The following is a 21,888-nucleotide window of genomic DNA, read 5'->3' on the forward strand; positions in this document are numbered from 1 at the left end:
GCTTTGTGCGCACGGACAGTGATAGGAATGACAAACTGTTTTTTGGTGTTTTTTTAATACCTGCAAAACTCGCTAACATCAGAATCCAAACCATGCACTGAGTTTTTAACTTTCATTAATACGATGGCAGCCTTGATTCTAGCAGTTCAACTTCAATTCATGTTCAAGTTGAGTAACTGTGCTACTGTTAAATCGATACCTGCTATGAATCATCAGAGTAATCCAAAGCAACTCACAGCTCAAATATGCGGCTCTTCTCACTCTTCTGGGAGGATAAGTTTCCAAGATATCTTGGTGTCCAGCCCACACAATCACACCGAAGCTTGACATTTTCTCAACTAAATAAATAGGCTACAAATGTGGTTAATGTTTTCCAACCAGTAAGCAGCCTATCCGGTTCAGACAAGTTAACAATGCAATTTAATGAATGTGTTACAAATATCAAAATACTTAAAGTATGTCATTATTGGATAGTTAAACGTTTTTATTATTGTTATTGGCTTAAATACATGTTCCAAAATGCAGAAATTATGCTAGGAAATTATACCGTTTAGACGCATCTCATTCTCCGCCTGGTCTGAGTCACATGTCAATTTAATAATGCCGGTAAGGGTCAGTTTAACGGCACAATACAGATTTATGAATAGGACAAATAATATTTTAATGAGAAAATTGCTCTCTAAGGGCACGTTATTCTAACATCACAATGAGGGATGTGTTTTGACAGTAAAAGGCATTTAGGCATCACCCGATGATATACTGTCATGTTAAATGCATTACTGGCACAATAAAGGAGACGGTAAGTTTTATCCATATGGACCTGACTGTCATAGATCCCCAATACCCTGGCTTTGGGACCAGAGTGCTAAGAGCAGCCACTCAGTCTACCATTTGATGCACATACACCATAGTATGGGTTTACCCCACACATTTTATCTAGTTTTATAGTATATTTGTCATAGAACCCTTAAAATCTTGGATTTTTTATATCAAAGTGCTAAGGGAAGCCACTCAGCCCAGCCTTTACAGCATGCATACTGAAGTGCAGGTTCTTCCCACACTTATGTCCAATGGACTATATGTCATAGATCCTCAAAAGTCCTGCACTTGCGATAGCTTTGGTATACTATCCCAATCGGTAATGCAATAACATTTTGCACGTGAAAGGGAACGTTAGGTTATATATCATACCAGTTCCCTGAAATAGAAATGTTATCCATTACCTTGCGAGGCCGCTGCGTTCACTCCCACACAGCGGGCCAGAATAGAAAATGGTGTTTGCAGCACTATATCCTCTCTGGGGCAGGGATGCCTGACACAGAGGTGGCTCTACTAGAAGCATTGACATACATGTTTAGGAAAATCGGGCTACACAGAGGTAATGGATAACATTTCTGTTTCGGGGAACCAGGGTTATGATATATAACCTAACGTAGCAGGATTGCAGGTCATTGCATGGCTGGAGGGAGATATCAATCCATTAGCCCAGCATGGATTAAATACCCCCTGTCATAAGCTCAGTTCAGCTCAGAGTGATGTCTGTAGTGGTTGCCTAATAAAGACAGATGCTTTCTATATACATTCGTTTCCAGTCCTGCAGCCTCTGAAATGCTAAAATATGATTACATTTTTTTTTTTTTAAAGTTGATTATTGTCTTAACAGAAGGTAGACTTTAAATTGCCAGGGTTCGCTGTCTTCATTAGGTAATGTAATCATGTTCCAGCTTGCATTTTGGTTACCTATTATTGGACACTGCAGCAACTGTGATGTAAATAATTGCATAGAGAAAATATTAATCAGGATAGGCTATACAATTTTAATTAAAGTGGCTGCATCAGAATGCATTGTCACTCTATCACTCTTGCCATTTGGAATAATTCCACCCAAGAGTCAAACTCAGAAAAGGAATAGATTGAAAATGATCTTGTTATTTAATGAAGGCACTGAATCTTGACGTTGCAATTTATTTCTGTGTAAATTGAAGAATCATAATTAGGGAAGTTGTATCCAAATTATTTGTAACCCCACAGTTAATATTCACTTCTACATGTTTTTTTTTTTTTTTTTTTGCTTCTCAGTGGATATGGGAGCTGTTATAAGGCATAGAAAATTGATTTTAAACCTTAAAAGAAAAGCACTCGCATGTTATCTGTGGGGCCTGTAATATACCTGACCCAGGATAGATTTACTGAAGTGATTCCTGACATATGCAACTTCAAATGTGTCCTGACAGCCTCAGTGAATATAAAACTGCCACCATAAGTGACACCTCTTTCAGAAGCTGCAGTTTAAATACAGAACTGTAACATTGATACTGTAAGCTGGAGTAGCTCTGTGCAAGCAATTGTGGCTGAGACAGATCATGACCAGTGTCTTATGCAGCTCTTTAGCGAAGGCTGCTAGCAGGAGCATCAAATTGCTGGTGCAAGCTGCGGCTTCTTGCCAGAGGCCTCCACAGTACATTTCACTTTTCTGCACGCAACCCGCTTGCCTCCACAGCCCCTGAAGTCGGCACATTCTGCCACAGTTTCCACAAAAACGACTGCGTCAAACAGCTTCTTAGACCCTTCGCTTACGGGGTGTAACAACAACAATCACCGTTCTGAGCCCAAAAATGTGGCAGCGCCCCCTTCTAACTAACAGCCCTAGGGCTTTGCTGCCACAGGTCCAAGGCCATTCTCTCCAGACTCATCTGGACTACTAGCAGTTATGCACCCTGGACACCTGGGTGCTCACTACCATTCAGACTGGCTGCTCTATATAGTTCCAACATGGCACTCTCCCCTTTCGGGACGTGACCAAAACAACGGTCATGAATCCACAAGACCATATCTTAGTGTCTCAGGAGGTGTCAGCCCTGTTACAAAAACAGGCCATCGTACATCCTCTTGATGAGAGGGAGGGCTTTAGGTACATCCTGGAGATGAAATGGGATGGCGGCCTCAGACCGATCTTTGACCTCAGACAGCTCAACCTGTTCTTGAGGTGACTGAAATTCAAAATGCTGACAACGTAATATCTGTTGCAAGCAGTGAGGCCAGACGTCAGGTTCACTGACGGCCTCAGTGGATGTAAGTCAGTATCATAAAACTGCCACCAAAAATGACACCTCATTCAGAAGCTGCAGTTTAACTAGATTGAACAGTAACATTGATACAGTAAGCTGCAGTAGCTCTGTGCATTCGGCTGAGAAGGTGCATGACCCTCTGTTACCAGGAATGCTTTTCCTTGCTAAAGAAAATGTGAAAATGATATTTAAATATACAATTTTCCATCCATATTTTAATTGATCTTGCTAGTTACACAAGTTAATTTGGATTTAGCTGGAGTGCTAACCAATGCTTTTAAAATCACCTCTTAGCTGTATTAACATTATTACTTTTCTTGCGTATATTATTTTCCACCTGTTTTTCAGTATGTATTCATTTCAGATATGCAAATTTTTTAGATATAAAGCTATAGATGGACTGTAGATCACATGGTCTGATTGCAGCTAAATCATTGGGATTTGAACTACAACACATTCAATGATTAGGTAGCAGGAAGGATTTTAACTCAAATATCTGCTTATTCCAAACTGAAGTATAAAATACTAGCAGTGAAGTGAAATTTCGTTAACATAATTAAAGTGGGGCTAGTAATAATATTTCTAATGCTAATAAGAGGTAATATGTTGGTTAGTTTCAGTTTTCAGTGATACTGTAGCTTTAAAAGTATGATTTAGAGGTTTTTAAGGATGTAAAACCTTCCAAATTAAATGTATCTATCCTGTGTTTGATCTATTTGCACTTCGAATCAACTCCAATCATAGCAATTACTGGGAGATCGAATGCAGATCATAATTTTGGTACGTAGCATAGGCAAATATGAGATGGATGTTGCTGGGATGACTGTTGTGATGTTTAAAACATGTCTGTAAAAAAACATTGATTAAAATGCACAGCTTTTACATTTTTAAAGTAGCTGTAAAGATATCCAGTTGTCTTGTAACCAGAACCCCAGCGGTACATAAAGTACAAGGGAGCCATGTCAGCACATTAAAGCAGATTTGATGCAGAGTGTGACAGACAGACAGATTGACACAATTAGCACAGACAGGCTTTCTTTATTAAAATATAATCTGTCCGCCTTTGGATTTATCACAGCTTCTTTGTCGTATCAAGTACATGCATTTGGGGATGTTCTACCACTCCTCTCAACAGATCTGTTTCAACTGCTCAATATTTAAGTCTTCTTTTCAGGTCCTTATCCAAATTGAATGCTTGCTTTTCTACAACCCCTGTAAACATTCACAAAAACATAGTGCTTTTTGTTTTTTTTGTTTTTTTTAATAACATTTTGCATGTGAAACAGAATGTTACTTATTTAATTGAAAAATATATCTACCTAATCCCAATTCCTTAAAACAGGTTAATGTTGTTTATTTGGCTTACCATGTGTAATGTGGTAGTAATCATATTTGTTTTTGTGCCAGGTGACATCAGTTGCAAGGGGATGACCGAGCGCATTCACAGCATCAACCTCCACAACTTCAGCAACTCTGTACTTGAGACCCTCAATGAGCAGCGCAACCGTGGCCACTTCTGTGACGTGACAGTTCGGATCCATGGAAGCATGCTGCGTGCCCACCGCTGTGTGCTGGCTGCTGGGAGCCCCTTCTTCCAGGACAAGCTCCTTTTGGGCTACAGCGACATTGAGATTCCCTCAGTGGTCTCGGTGCAGTCCATCCAGAAGCTCATTGACTTCATGTACAGTGGAGTGCTGCGAGTGTCCCAGTCCGAGGCCCTGCAGATCCTCACGGCAGCCAGCATATTGCAGATTAAGACTGTCATTGACGAATGCACGCGCATCGTCTCACAGACCGGGGGCACTGGGGCCAGGGGGTACCCCCTGATCCCTGGGGACTCGGGCCAGGAGACGCCCAGGGGAACACCGGAATCTGGCACCTCTGGGCCCAGCAGTGATGCCGAATCTGGTTACATGCAACCTCACTCTCAGCATAGCTTGGACCGGATCTACACGTCCTTGTACACCTGTCCCGGGATCTCCATGCAGAATGGCACAGGAGAGCAGTCGTATTATGGAGGGGCGATAGTAGGTAACTACGAAACGTCTCTGGCACTCCAAAAAGACCAGCACGTGCAAGAGCCTGCCTGGATCACCCGCATCCACGAAAGAACACAGCAGATGGAGAGGTACCTCTCCACCTCAGAAACCACCCACTGCCGCAAGCAGCCCCGTCCAGTCCGCATCCAGACCATGTCGGGAAACACGCACATTAAGCAGGAGGTAGAGGACGACTATGACTACTACCATCAACAGAGGACACAGGTCTTGGAGCGTAACGAATCTGAAGAATGCACTGAAGACACAGATCAGGCAGAGGGTACAGAGAGTGAGCCCAAAGGAGAGAGCTTCGACTCTGGAGTGAGCTCCTCCATTGGGACTGAGCCTGACTCTGTGGAGCAGCACTACATGACTGTCTTCGGCAGAGAAGGCCACCAGGACATCACGCAAACAGAACAAACTGAACTGACCGAACACACACAGCAGGTAGAAGTCAATGACGACTCCTCACCTGAGCAGATGAACGATGTTGATGCCGACACAGGGGAGTCTCAGAGCGGGGGGGACGTTACCATGGTGAGCGAGAAGGGATCTCTACAGCCTGTAGCCAATCCCATGATATCAAAGCAGGTGCCCAGCACCCAGCTTTACCTTCGCCAGCTCGATGGCCTCACCAGCAACTTGAGAATGCCGCTGACCCTGACCAGCAACTCACAGGTAATTGGCACTGCTGGAAACACTTACCTGCCAACCCTGTTCGCCACACAGTCGGCGGGCAGCAACAAGCCCTTCTTGTTCAGCTTGCCGCAGCCCCTGGCTGGCCAGCAGCCCCAGTTTCTGACTGTTCCGCCACCCAGCTTGCCCCCCTTCTCCACCCCGCTGTCTGCACAGCAGCCCCCGGGGCAGCAAGCTGGGCAGAGCACAGCAAGTGGCCAAGGAGAGAAGAAGCCCTATGAGTGTGCACTCTGCACCAAGACATTCACTGCGAAACAGAACTACGTCAAACACATGTTTGTACACACAGGTTAGTATTGCTAAATCACTTTGCATGTGTTTAATGTCAGACTAGTGCAGTTTTACATGTTTGCATTTCGTACACAAAACCGTTATGTTCTGTACATCAGGTATCTGCATTTGCAAAACCAGTAGAGCTGGAGATACCAATTTAACCATAGAAATGCCCCAGGCTGGGTTAATTGGCTTAATTTCTGGTTTCTGCTGGTGAAGTCCCAAGGTAGATTTAATAAGCTAACACGTTTTAGTTTTGTTTATTTTCTTGCTGGTTCAGAGAGATTCAAATGTGCACCATTTGTAAATAGTTGTATTCATGTTATTACAGGTGAATAACTCAAAAGCATATTGAACTACTTACTCAGACATGTAAATGGTACACAACATTTGTTATATTGCGTTATACTAAGCTATGTAGACTAGCAGATTATATAAAATTGCATATACATGTTGTGACACAAACAAATGGCTGACTTCATGAAACAAACAGCATGACATCAGGTCATGCATCTCTGATGGTAAAATTAGTCATAAAATACATGTAGCTATATCTGGTAAGGCTTTCAAAATATATCAAGGAAAGCTGATTCAAGACCATTTCTGGGTGGAACTTGGCATCAGCACTTCCTGGCTCCCATGACTTTCAGAAATGAACAGTATATTGTTAGTAATGTCGTTGCATAAAAGTGTCCTAAATGTCTGACAGAGACTGGACCCGATTAGACATTAATACTAGGCTCTGTCTTTTCTCTCAGACAGTCATGGGACTGCAAGAAGAGTAAGTGCCAAGCTCTTGCATTTCTTCAGGCAATAAAAAAATAAGAAAATAAAGGCAGGTTTAACTCAAATCTTTATAGTAACAGTGTGTTTCCTCTAAATGTCAAGTTTTGAGTAGTTCTCAGAAAATAATGACTGCCATCCATATGATTGTTAAACAATTCAAAAGACACAAAGAATGTTTTATAAGTTATAATAAGTGTTTATTACAGAGTAGCACAAGTATAGTTCAGTATGTCTAGTGAAACTGCCTCATACAGTTTTTATTTAATTTAATTGTTTTATAAACAAATGCACACCCTTTTTAATCCTTTAATTTACAAAAATGTAATTGTTATGTTAAATGTGAAAATATGTGTCGCCATTTGAATGTTGATCTTGAGTCAGAGGAAAGTGCCTTAGATGATGAAAGATCTGTAACTCAAAGACATCTGCCACATTAAGAATTGTCTTTGCGATAAATACAGTTAGTCCCATATGGTTTCTTAATTTCACAGATGCTTACTTTCCAGACATTAAGGTACTGGAATAATTTATTGTCTCTTGATCTTGACCTTGGAAGTAACTCTCAACCTGTTGCTGGTCACACCAATGGAGTAAGAAAATCAAATTTCCGTGGTCTAAAAAACATACAGATATGGCCAAAAGTTTTGCATCACCCTATAGAATTAACTCATTGTGCTTCATAAAATCGAATTAAACTTGCTGAATAATGTTATGTTGACATATTGAATTACATACTGCTTTGTAGTTTTCCATATTCTTAAAGAAAAACTGACAAGAATTGAAATAAAATACTGTACTACCATTATGACTTCTAGTAGATTTTTGTAGTTTCTTTGATTTATATGACGTTAAATACAAGATCTAAATTATGTTCATATAGTTTCTTAATTCTAATGCAAAACTTTTGGCCATAGCTGTACAGTATAGCCTAGGGTCTTTTGTTATGGTGATTGAAAATGTTTTCTTCTTCCTGCAGGATCACAACAGGTAGAGATCTATTCCATAGGTCATATCAGGAAGAAATTTACATTGGAGTTTAAAGGGAATTACTTCAATAAACCTGGTCTGCTTGAGGAAAAAACATTTTGCATTTATCTTTTCTTATTTTTGGTGTTTTTTTTCTTTTTTTAATAATTATTATTATTTATTTTTTTACAAATGTTTCATCAGTTGTTTGGATGTAATAGTTTTTTTTTTGTTTTGTAATGAATGTGAATTCTGTGTTTTTAGGTGAGAAACCACACCAGTGCAGCATCTGTTGGCGTTCTTTTTCCTTGAAGGATTACCTTATAAAACACATGGTGACGCACACAGGGGTGCGGGCGTACCAGTGCAGCATCTGCAACAAGCGCTTCACTCAGAAGAGCTCCCTGAACGTTCACATGCGTCTCCACCGCGGCGAGAAGTCCTACGAGTGCTACGTCTGCAAGAAGAGGTTCTCCCACAAGACCCTGCTTGAGAGACATATGGCCCTGCACAGCACAGGCAGTGGAGGCCCTGTGGCAGTCCCTGTCTCAGTTCCCGTCCTTAAGCCTGAACCCGGAGCTTTGGCTGGCACCGTCAGGACCGGGGGCGCTAGTGTAGGAGTGGAAGAGGGAGTTGGAGTTGCAGCTGAAGCAGGCTGCCAAGAGGGGACCACCTACGTGTGCTCAGTCTGCCCTGCCAAGTTCGACCAAATTGAGCTGTTCAACGACCACATGCGGATGCATGTCTCGGATGGATAAGTAAAAAAAAAAAAAAAAAAAAAACCTCTTGAGAAAAAAAAAAGAAAATGGCACTAGAATTTTTTTTTTCTTATTTGGGGCATGAAGAGTTATGAGTTATAGACACTGGCACATTAAGTTACCCAGAGACAAGATTTGTTGGTATTCTTAGAAGAAGAAAAAAAAAAAAAAAAAAGATGGTGGCCTTAAGGCTATGTAGTTTGTTAGTGGTCCACTGGCTGGATCCTGGCTACAGGCCTCTAAATGTATCCTTTCTTCTTAAAGTGGTTTATGTGTTGAACACTACAAAAGGCCTACTATCTCTAAAAAAGCAAACACGTATATACATACAGTAAAATAAAAAAAATATATGATTTATTTTTTTCCCATTTAAGACCTTTTTGGATGCTATAAAAGTCCAAGCTAACTGTGGTATACAGGCCTCTTGAAAAGTACTTGGTTTGTACTTAGTTTCCTTTCTAAAGTAATGATGGTCACAAGTTTGCCTTTTATATATATGATGAGAAGAGGAGCGTTATCAGAATGACACTGGGTTATTATTTATTGTACTCCTGCATCCAGCTGGCTAATGGTATAGAGGGATTAAAATGCAGCTGTCGTTAGGTACAAGACAATTATTACTTAATTGTGTGAACATGTTACTTATTAATTGAGGATAAAGGAAAGATGAAAAGTTGTGTTTTTCATACATGTTTGATGGTTCAGATAAAGTTTACTAAATAGAGGTGTGTTTTTATACAACAGTATTTAGGCAAAAATGTAAGATTGTTAAAGATTTTTTTTGGTTTTGTTTTGTTTTTTTGCATACACTGCCACTAATATTTTAGAAGACTGTTAGGGCTGTTTGACCTCTTCCAGTTAGAAAATGTGAGTTAAAAGAAAAAATTGAAAAAGGAAGGTTATATGTTTTGTTTTTATTATTTTATTTTTTTAGCATATTAATGTTGTGGTCGTGACAGCTTTAGACTTGTGTATGCTGCCTGGCATGCTGTCACTTTTGATTGCTGCTCCTGTTTATTTTAACTAACTTGCTTCACGCTGTTCTCGGCTGCTCTTTCAATCAACATTTTTTTTTTCTACCAGGGACAAAGATCACAGTAATAATAGATTGGATTAGGTTAGATTTAAGCATTAGTAGGTTTTTATTTATTTTTTTGAGAAATTTAGACTGCCCAGTTATTTTACCCACGATATTTTCTCCACAATTTAGAATGTCTAATCCCCTGCATCGCAGCAATTCTGCACACAGCTCAGGAAAACTGAAGGTTCAGTGGGTGCCCTTCAATCCCACGACCAAGCCAGTGAGCTAACAGTGCTGCAGGTGTCTGTCTTAGTTCACCAGGCGCCTTGCCAGTAGGGTCCGCTGTAGCACGATGAGGAAAAACATCCCCTGCTGGTTTAGCCTTCCTAACCCGCAGGAGCGCCAGCTTAGCACCGCCAGGACGTGTGTGAACAAAAAAACAAGTCTTTGCCTTTTTAAACTGTTGTGTTTCCTGTCAGCAATAATCATTGCACTGCCGTGTAAGTGCAGCAGGTGGTTGAAATGAAAATGCACTACTCCTGATACGTTAGCACCACCTGATGGCTCCAACAGCACATGCAAATTGTCCTGACAGAAATGACAGATGTTATGTAAGATGCAAGGCAAAATAAGTAACAGCAATCAAACAAAAATGCTTGTTAATACAGAGCTCCAAGTCAAGTCAACAAATATACCACCAGTTCAGAAGAATTGAAACACCATACATCCCAAAATAAGTGTGAGACATGGATAGTGATTAGGGAAGCGGTTCAGATTTCAGTGACTGGTGTAGTTTTCCTCTGGTGGTTTGAGTTGACGTGTTTCAGTCCAAGCAACACTGCTTCTGATAAACGCCATTAGCTGCAGCACCAATCTGAGTATTCGACCATGTCAATAATGTAGGCTACAGTACAAAACTAGTCTAATTTTACAATATTGGAAACTAAAAATTAGAATTTGCAAAGCTGAAAATCTATGGATATTTAAATAAATATCTGTCCAGAAACTTGAGAAGACTGCATCTTTTCCTTATAACCAATATATAACCAATAAGCGCACTACTGATACCAGAGTTATTGTAGTTTTTTATTTTATTATTTATCATGTACGATATGTAGGCATTAGTTTTTTGAAGTAAGAGCGTATAAGAGAACCCTACTTTCCTGATAATTAACAAATTAGATGTCTTTAAGCCTGGTTTTATTATTTATCGCTGTGTATTTACATGAGCAGTGTTAGCGCAAGCGTTTTAATTTCACTCTGCTACTCTGTGTGTGTGTGTGTGTGTGTGTTTTTTTTTGTGTTTTTTTTCTGTTATCCAGCAATGTATTGCTTCTTAGGGCAGTTCTTACTGTGTAGAAGAAAAGAGATAAGGCTGTAACTCTAAATTGAAAAAGCAACTGTTTGAAAGTTAAGAAATGTTGATGTTCCTCCTACGATTTGTAGTGTATTTTAGATGTCATGAACACAAACTGAAAAGTGCACAGTTGAAGCTGCTGTTTAATTTCAAGTATGGTTTTTGAAAGGATTATTTCGGCATACAGTACCAGGTGATCTATATAAAATGTATTCGGTCTTTTGGTCAGTGATTACAGTGGCTTCTCTTCCTGTATTGCTGAATTTCCTTTCCACAGTGCAGTGCAGGTGTCCAGTGCAAGAAGCAAATACTGCAGTACAGTCTGCCTCCTCCTTGATGCCACTTAACAAATAGTAATTTATTATGATGAGCCACGCGACTGGAAACCAAACCACTCCCAGACTTGTCTTTTAAAATACATAACTCTTGAATGGCGAATATTTTCTAAAAATAAGAAATACAGCTCACAAATAATGCTTTCTGTAATTTATTTCAACCCTTGTTGCGTATCTAGTCTGTAAGCAAACCATTAAAATAAAATTCTCCATGTAAAAATGTAGCGTCATATAGTACACAAACGATTTGAGACCGTAACATAAACGTGTTTCTGACATTTAATTGTAGTTCATTGCAGATCGGTTCTTATTAGCAGTGCTGACAGCCTTACTTTAATGAATCTTGTCGGGTTTCAATTCAGAATTTGGATACACTACAAAATACAGGTCCATAAACCCCATGTATCGTAGTTACACTGTCTTTATGATTTACTAATATTTACTACATGCACTTAAAACACAAGAATGCGATTGTGAGGATGAAACTCCATACAGTAACAACATGCATTTAACAGAGGTATGATACCATTGTGTTATAAGTACAATTATTACACAATGTAACAACAGTATAGTTTAGCTAATGTATGTGTATTTTAAAGTGTATCCTTGATTCTTATGGCAATACTGCTTTTTAGAATTGTTAAATACTGAGTAGAATTCTTTATGAATAAACATTTGTGTGGATAGACATGGCTTTCTGTTGAATCACTTTCACTAGCACCAGGAGGTAAAATGCTAATACTGCAGCTTCTCATTCTTACTGGAATTCATAGGGTGAAGCTCTTTGCTACTTCAAGGCCTGTATATCGTGACTTTATTGGGTTTGTTCAAGCCAAACCGAGGCTGTCCCCTTTGTATGGCAATAGCTCACTCAATCTCACCATACCTGATAAATAAAGAAACTATCTGGTTTGGTTAAACATTAAACTGCAGCAACAGGTTTTGAATGTCATTTTAAGATCGTCAGAGTTTTGGCCTCAATCTTGCTACTTTTGTTTCTGGTTTGGAACGGATGCTGTTGATTGTACTTTATTAACAGACAGGACAGCCTGTCTGTTAATAAAGTGCACATCATTTTAACAATTAAGATCACGGTCTATCTATTAGTAGGTTTCAAAGCACCCAGTGTACAAGACTCTTTCCTTACTGTTAAAGCCAGCCAATCTATTTAAATGATAATAAAATCTAAGAACCCACAGTATTGAACAAAAATGTAAATACTAATTCAGCATCCCTTTATTAAAAGATTTCAGCAATTGCAAATGTTCATTTGAGTATTAGTAGAATTAACAGTTCTTTGCATATAACCCATTAAATATATTAATCTTGAACCAGTACTGTGTTTTCTACAACAGCATAAATTTCTATTGTTTGTTAAGTAACACCTGGAATACTGACTATTTGAACAAAATTTGACAAGTTTGGTAGAATCAGTCTTGATGTTGCTGGTAGTGTACTAGCTCATATAATGCAGGTGAGATCTCAGTTTGCTTCAAACTCAAATATCTTGGTACGTTTCTTGGCCTGAAGGTGTTGTTTCCTGAATTGTTTTAATACACATTCAATTATTATTTAAATCAGTGATTTAAATGCAATTAGTGGCAGGAATTCAAATGACATAATTCAGTGTTTACTACCAGTAACATGTTTTTGGACTAATCCTTCAAAGAAAAAAATCAATTTAAACAAAAAAAAACACAACCACATGTACAGTAAAATCAACAATTATTCACATCAGCTATCACTTCTTGTAGGCCAGGACTCCACAGAATGAAACATTTTCATGCCTTCAACTGTTTTCTTTGCGTGAAACAAAACAGATTCTTTTCATAAGAGGATACTGACCAAATTAGAAACACACAAATGATTTCGATCCCAAATTATTTTTTATTTTAGTAACTGTTAAAAAGCCTGTTTAATTCTGATGGACGAGTAATATCCTATGGAAGGAGATTATATAACCTAGCTTACTATGTAACAGCAACTGTACAGATACAGTATTTGTTAATAGAACACATGTAATATATATATGCCTTATATATTTTCTTAATATAGATTCACTAAAAGTGATCAACAACCAGATATGATATTGAGTCCAGTAACTTCCTTTGTCTCTTCAGTATTGCCGATTGTTGTCATATGTATGTAAAGAGTAAAAGTAGGCCAAATATACTACAGTGAATATTCACCATACACTACAGCAGATATTATAACATTTCTTCAAAAAAACGAAGCTCACAAGATGTATGTAAGCCAATGTCTTTTTTTATTTTAGTTTTTTTTAGTTTTTTTCTCTAAATCTAGTTTGTTTGGCCAGATGCAAGCAAGCACTGTAATAAGTAAAAAAAAAAAAAAAAGTAAAAAAAAAAAAAATGTTTTATTAAATCCAATCAATTATTTTTTGCTGTTGTTTTTAAAATAGTAAATGTAGTTATCTGAAAGGTGCAGAGAAGTAAGGTTGGAGTTGAGTAGTGACTGTAGCACCAAACTATACTTACACAGATAAATGTGGTCGTCAGGTTTAGCCCAGAGCGGACTACATGCGTTAAGTAGATCCAAGATCTAAAAACTAGAATTTTGAAAAAGAGCCCTGACAGAATGTTGCAGGACAGCTTTCATCCTTTAATTTTACAGGTTTTCTGTACCAGTATAGAAGTTGAATAATAATGAAACTGAAACTCAAGATTTATTCTTCTGTTATCCTTCCTGGTCAGGAATTATTTCAGAGAGTTTGAAGCATTTCAGTTTATGATGTCATTGTCAGTTTGTGTGCATAACTGAGGTAAAAAAAAAATAAATAAAAAAAAATAATAATAATAATGCAAACAGTAGAGAATAAAGATTACTGTATGTTATTCTGTTTCATAAAGGTGTCTCATGAATATATCGCTTTTTTTACAGTATTCTTGTAGAATTAGCTAAAAACCGACCGATTTCTGATATTTTAACTGAAACACATTTTTCTTGCATGTTTTTAATCACATACAATATACAGATAATGTACAAATACAAGACTTCATTTTATCCATTTGCACATCAGCTCGTACTTTGCTCTTCTGTAATTTCTCACAGATCAGAATGCTAGAAGATCAAGTCAAGGAATATGTTGCACGTTGAACTTCTCTGCCCGATGGTATTTAGAAAGTTACCTAGCTTACTGGAATACATGGTGCGTCATTAGAATCAACATTTTTATCAAACCTTTATTCCACCCCACCTACGAAAGCACCTTCTAGGTTACTCAGATAAAGGAGGTCGCCTGCACTAATGCCACCAGATTGTGTAACATTTCAAAATGATTCTATCATTTTGTCCAGATGACTTTGCCTTGCATTGTGTTTTTGTTGAAGATGTATTTATTTATTTTTTTGTCTGGTCAGGAACCTTCTCAATTATATTGATTTCACTTGCAGTTAAACATTGCATCTCTAGTAGTCAGCACTGCTTACATTATTCACCGCTGCATCTCGCTCGCATTTGCTTTATTAATACAGGAATACACATAAACGCATATTTTATATTCATACAGGATTTTTTTGGAGACAGCACAGTTTTAACAGGTGATGGTACTAGAGCTTTTTCAGCCATCTCAGTATAGAGTATATATAACGTCACCATCCACTTTGGTCTTCACAACAGTTTATTAGCTTACTAATCAATACATACTCAAAAGAAAAAGTTCATTCCGAACTTTATCAGCAGAAACTTTCACTTATTGTGTTTCTGTTCTTTAAATGTATGAAGCTGGTTGAAAGGGAGTGGTCATCACCCCTTTATAGGCAATGCGGTGGAGAATATAGGCAACACACCTATTAAGTGCCTATTTGTATAGGACAGTACAGTACCTTCAATGTATTTGTAGTTGTTTTGTCAAACATCCACAGCTCAATAAGTTTTAAAACGTTAACATTTTACATGCAATACAAGGTGTGATATAATGTACATAACTTTAAAAAGTGTTGGAAACTTTCTGACTTCAGATAGAATCAGCTGGTTAAGGTCAATTCACGCAATTCAAAGCTTGTGCAACAAAATATATTTTCAGGTGCAGTTTAAAACAGGTGGATTGTGTGAAATATATAATATTCATTATGGAACTGACGTTTTATAAATCAGTTGAAATATTGTTTTGTTAAATGAGTAGTTTTCACGTATTTAGGCATTTACATGTTTTCACAGTTTAAACAGTAATATAACATAACATAGCTTATTACAAAACTTTTTGTCTTTTCAAATATTTGCATTTTGCCGTTTTTATAAACTCACATTTTGAGAGATACGGTGTATAACTTTCTCCTTAGGGCTTTTTTAAATGAGTCTAGTTTGATTTATGCTTATTTACTAGTTGGTTTGCATTCAGATTAAATTGAGCAACCAGATGATCCCAGAAGCAGCATTCCTTACAACTCTTAATGTTTTTTTGTTTTTTTTCCTTTGATCCTACTATGCCTTGCCTTTCTTCAACATCGTATGTGTCCAATTCCAGATCATCAATTTTATTTTTTACTCTTTTTACTCCCCATTCTCATTTATAACATGTATTAATGTGCATATATCTTTCATTCCCCAGTTGTTAGTTGTGGTGTCTGTTTCGTTTAGTTAGAAATCTCTATATTAAAATAATGCTTTACTAGGATTTCCTCTTGAACGTACTTGTCATGATGCAAAATGCCTTGCATTTTTATATATATATATATATATATATATATATATATATATATATATATATATATATATATATTACATGCCATAATATGTATTGTAATCATCACTTGCCACCAAAAGCACTTTTGCAATGAAAGCAAAATCACTACAAGGACCCACATTGTAAACACTGTAGTCCCATTCACATCTACTACGCTGGCTTCAACTGTGATTATGTGTCTGTGACTCGATTTCAAATCTTGCTGTGCCCAGCACACAGATCAGCCCTTCTCCCCTCCTGCATATCAGCAACTCTTTACTGTTCTATACAGCTGTCATTAATGATCAAAAAAGCTAAACTGCCCTTTCCCCCAAATTAGAGGGCTCTGTTTTTATCCCAAATGTTGGCAGTTAAATTGATAAATAGCCTACCGTTGGCGCCCTGGTTCAAAAAGATTTGTGGTCAGGCCCATCCACAGATCTAACTTTCTTTGAGCTTCGAAGCATTGTAGACATTCAAATCGCTTCTACTGTATAAAATCCAGAGGAAAGCTAAGATTGAATTTATGTATTTATACAAATAATTTATGTATCTGTGCCCTGGTGTCGTTAGACCACATTTAAATGTATTGCCGGAGGGTAAATCTTTACATCTTTAAAATATGAGATCTGTAGACTGTGTTTGAAAAGGACATTTTTCTTCTTTCTCATCTTCCTGTTTTATTTACATAATAATATTAAATAATTTAGCAGTGCAATCATAAAGGCTCTTTAATAAGTCCCGTAACAGGGTGATGCATCAACCCCAATACCAGCTTTCTAGGCCAGTGGATTGGCAAAGCTGTTGTAACGATAGTACTAGTCAAGGTGTAGTTACTATGTTGCAACAGTGTAATGACAGTGTACTTGACAAGCTTCCAATAATAGATATTAAAATAGAATTCTTTGTGAATTCTTTAATTAATGGAATGGAAATTGATACATTTTTACCAATAATAACTTTTAACCATGCCGATACATTGTATTATACAATTTTGTTCACTTTTTAGCAGAAAAGAAATTCTGGAAATCCATGCTATCGACAGAGCAAATATGCATTGGTATATGTATTAAACTACAGCTTTTTATATACAAATGTGAGTATACTATATATAGCGTGGGATACATTTTTGTTGTTCCGCTTAAGTGGAATAACGTGCTCACTGGGACTAGTTTCGAATGTGTCTTTGCTTACATTCCAATCCAGCGGTGTGCGGCTGAAATTCAGGGCGGAGCTGTGCTTCGGTAGTTCGAACAATACTGCCACCGATTACAAATTTTATACAACTTTTTTACAACATTAAAATGTGAAATAATTTCATATTTCTGTTGTTGTTTTGAATTGGACCCCCGATTTCCTTGAGTTTAGTCAAGATATGCCAGTTATCGATCTGCCTGCGTCTGACTTATCCAAACAGCCTGTAGCCTTGTTTTTAACCCCAGTAATGTTAGGAAACAACAGAGACCGGCCTCAAGGTTCTGTCTGAAAATACGGTTGTGAAGAGACCATAACCAGGGTTTAAAATGAATCTACGTCAAAGCGTAGTCTCTTGAAGATGTGATCTCTCTAGTTTTGTATTTAAAGCCTAACTTACACCACACAATACATTGATTGAATTGTACCAAATCTGAAGTAAGGAAAATAAACAGTATTTAACTAGTTTTCTGCTAGGATTTTTACAATACTTTTTTTTTTAAGCAGTAAGCTAACCAACCTGTTATAGAAACATTTCTGAGGCAGAAAGATGACGTCACTGCATTTATTGACATTCTTAAAGGGATCTCATTCTGATCCAGCTAATTGCATTTGGTGAGTCTTGACCGTGGTAAAGAGTTAATAGAGTCTGTTTTGGGTGCCAAGTAATGTTAGACTTCACAAATCTCATTGAGACCCCCTGTCAGTTAGAAACAAGATGCTGAATGGAAGGTCAGTCTTTGGTTGATGTTTGTGATGTCTCTGTGGTTATTAAACAGCTGATATTTACAGTTTTAGAGTTAACTGTGCATTAGTGTTTTTCATAAAAAGGTAGCGATGAAATGGATAAGCCAAACATTTGTGCTAATTGGCATCTGTGAAATCAGCCTTTTCCCCTTAGTATCTGATTGTATCTTGCGCATGTATTATATGTATTGTTTTATAAAAAGAAAATCTAGACATTAATTTCAAACCTTAAAATAGTGTGTTGACCATTTAAGCTGCCAAATGAAAACAAGTCCATGACAATTATAATTACAGAAAAAATATATACAATGACAAGTATAATTATAGAAACTACAGGATAGTAAGGCAAATAAGAGACTGTATAAAAACAAACTGTCACGTCTATAGACATGATTTTGACCTAACTGTGCTTTACTCTGCCAAGTTTTCATTTTCAGTATATGAGGTACAGGTCTCTGCGTTTGTGTTAATGTGCAAAAAATGCCTTGGGAGAAGTGTGTCACATACATTTTTTTGGCTTGTTATCGTCATGAATCCAGGGAGGTTGAAACCAAGCAATAACTAATCCTTTCACCTTCTTGTCTACCTTTGTTTTTGCCACTTCTTTACTGCACTGTTAAGTGAGACTCCTAAAGGGTTGATGCCCCTAACTAGAAACTTCCATTCCTTCTGAGAGTTGGCTTCCTGCTTTATTAAGCTTGATTTAGATTCACAGAGAAGGGGCCTGGGTGTAGAAATATCGGGAGGGTATGAAGCCACGTGGCCACTTTGCACTGTTGTAGCCTTGGAAATCCCATTGCGGAATTAGAAGGATGCCACACATCACAAGAGGTTGAGTAGTGCCTTCGTGGAATGCTGCCATTTTAATGTCATCCCAAGATAGAAGCCGTAGTGAGCAGTTGATGTTAATGCAATAACACTTACAAGAGTCTGCTACGTCGCCCTCCTATGACCCATTGCCTTGTGCCTCCAAATATTGGGTATCTTTTTTGAGCAGTTTTCCACAACGAAGCAAAGTCACCCAGTCACTTTAAAACCACCACAAACCGAAAGTGAATTAGAAACTAAAGCTAGCAAGTAAAAAAATAACAGCTGTGTAACATTTCATTTCAGATAGATCTGATTGACTTGTGTAATAGGGTCATGTTCGTGTACAGTGTGCATGTACCCTGGCAATGCTGAAGCAAAATCAGATTTCAACATCTGTACTTCTAAACTCAAGTTTTCAACACTCCTTGAACAGCATCCGTAACACTAAATACCCTTAACACTAGTAGAGTGCTGTAGTTTAATACTGTTTAACTATTGTTGACAACATTTTAAAAACAAAAGATAGATAGATAGATAGATAGATATATACTTTTAACAGATGCATTTCCAGTAATATAAAAGAGTATAGCATGCTATGACTTTTAGACGATTGTAAATGTAGCACTGTTATTTGTTACTCTGCCTGAAGGATTTGTTTTAAATTTGAGCAACACTTCTAAATAACCATTGTTTTTTGAGTTTCTAAACACGCTTGCCCTTTCTTTTTGCCCTTGCAGATGCTGTTGTTTTGTAATATCTTTTGATTTATTTTTTACATTTTTATCACATTTAGATTTCATTTTTAGTTAGTAGTAGTATTTGAAAATGTTTCTAGTTTTCATATAAATGGAAAGCACTGGACTTGGTTGGACATCTCCTTAGATGTGTAATTGTGTTTTATCTTGCTGAATGTTGTTCTGTATCTACAAGACTCCCATTACTAAATTGTATAAGTGTCCGCTGGATACCCCATTTAGTGAACGAGTGTTGTCGTTGGGGTTGAAGTACCCAACACTGATATTTACCATCGTCTAAGTGTTAGCACATACATGTAGATTGGTTTAGGCAATGTGTTACAGTGTTTCTGTATAGGAAGGGATAATAGAAACATTGCTGTCTGTAATTAGAACCTGTTAGTTAGTTTATTATTTATTTATAAGCATCTCGTTCGCAGGGACATCTTGAATGAAAAACTAAGTATAGATGGTAGTCATAGAACTATGGCCTGGATGAAGTCAAGATTATAGCACCACTTTAACCATCTCTGAGTCTTTTGAAAAATCATATTTAGTGGTACCATGGGTCTGCTTTTAAAATACAAATAAAATTAAATGTTTTTGCTGGCTGCCTTTTGTGTCAATATTGCAAAACAAGGACCAAATCCCCCTCTTTCTCTCGAGCACAAGTGTTTTGTAATGTTGTTTTTTTTTGTTTGTTTTTTTAATTTAGCTCTTCTATAGGGTTATTTTATTCGAAATGAACTACAAATCTCCCTCATATCAAAGGCAGAATCTAACAGTATTGAATCATCTTGGATTAAAAATGACAATGTGTTTTACTTTTCGGTTTGAGCACAGTCTGGTTTCAAATCTGTGTTGCGTTTTGTCTTTTTGAGTGAATTGCTTATCGCGGAATATCACTAAACATAATTTTAGTTAGTGTATTTTAATAGTGGTGGAGATTAGCATTTAAATTCCAAGGATGTTAGCTGTGTAGAACATGTAAACATCGGTATACTTTTGACAATTTAAACTCTTGCTTTCTGACATTCAAGTTTACTTAGGTTTCATAGTTGAATTGAATATTTAAGATATCAGAGGTATGATGATATATGGTTAATGTCTTCTGCTTTAACACATTGCAAAATCAATTCCAAAAGTAGCTAACTACATATTCCAGAGTACCCTTAATACAATCCATTAGTAATGAAAGTTGTTGTATTTTAATGTTTTACAATTCATTTCCACCATATCTTCCATATTTTACAAATAAGATGCCCTTTTTAAAGTTTTAGGAAATTTTTTACAACATGAAAATGTTGTTTCTGTAAAGTTTTTTCATTGGCATACTATATATATTTATATATATATATATATATATATATATATATATATATATTCTTTTTTTTTTTTTTAATAATAAAAGCGATTGGAAATTGGACTGTTTTGGTGAAGGTGTTTAAGATACATCCAAGTTTGCCCTTCTGGATATGCTGCAGTAATGTTTTTCAACTCTTTTTCTTGATGTGTGTTCTAAGTTGGTTTTAGTGTCTGTTTTTTATTGTTACAAAACTTTGTAATGTAATGACTGCTGTTTTTGAGATAGGTAATAAGGGGATTTTTTATATAAGGGCGTTTTATATTCTGACTTGTCAAAGACACTGGACTGTGAGTGTGTTTATGATGTGTACACGTTAAGGACTGTTAGAAAAGAAAATAAGCAGCACATAATAGCGTCTTTTACACATTTATTGCTCTGTGTTTTAAAAAGGAGAGTACGGAAATGATGTGATATTTCCCTGATATATCTGGTGTTATCTGAAGAGAGCAGACACAGATAGCTTTGGTGTGAAAAGGAAATTATTTGAAAAGGTTCAGAGGAACTTTACAATACTGTTTTAAATAAAGTTCAGTCAACCAAAGAAATTTCTTCCAAAAATACCAATTAGTGGGTTGCACTGACTATTAAAATTGGGGCTCCCTACTAATTATCAACAAACAATATGAAACGTAAGAACGCAAATCATTCATTTCCAGTTAAAAATTGTCAGCATTAATACAAATAAAAAAGGTTTTTAGGCCAAATGTTCTCTAACATAGTACCAATGTAAAAGAGTTTTGCACTATTGTTGACTAGGTTTCACAGATTCATAGCATAACACTGCACAGCACATGCAAATCCATACTTTAAGAACAATTAAATTAAAACTGTTTGGTCATACACAGGGCATTAAAGTGTAAAAGACTTAAAATGGAGATACAGTATTTAAGATGGATGCACTTTCTAAGAAATGATACATCCTCCGTGCATATACAGTGATATCCACTTTTGGTCAAGACTTGCAATCAAGATGTATCCTAGTGAGCAAAGCTCTTGCACCAGTTATATTGGTTACATACAGTACAGTTCTTCTCCCCTTGTTTCCCAGTACTTC

At 37.0% G+C, this 21,888-nt stretch overlaps 1 protein-coding gene across 7 annotated transcripts in view; it reads left to right on the top strand.

Moving 5' to 3' along the window:
- The window catches only part of LOC117406039 (zinc finger and BTB domain-containing protein 20), a 146,529-nt gene extending 132,845 nt beyond the window's left edge, over positions 1-13,684 (top strand). For all 7 annotated transcript variants that reach the window (XM_059031087.1, XM_059031084.1, XM_059031082.1 and 4 more), the window contains 2 exons: positions 4,476-6,092; positions 8,093-13,684. In XM_059031087.1, the coding sequence (XP_058887070.1) occupies positions 4,496-6,092; positions 8,093-8,586 (2,091 nt within the window). In that variant the 5' untranslated portion in view covers positions 4,476-4,495 and the 3' untranslated portion in view covers positions 8,587-13,684. The remainder of the gene's footprint in view (positions 1-4,475; positions 6,093-8,092) is intronic.
- The last annotated feature ends 8,204 nt before the right edge of the window (positions 13,685-21,888 follow it).

Source organism: Acipenser ruthenus, chromosome 9, assembly GCF_902713425.1.
Source record: "Acipenser ruthenus chromosome 9, fAciRut3.2 maternal haplotype, whole genome shotgun sequence".
Lineage (NCBI taxonomy): Eukaryota > Metazoa > Chordata > Actinopteri > Acipenseriformes > Acipenseridae > Acipenser > Acipenser ruthenus.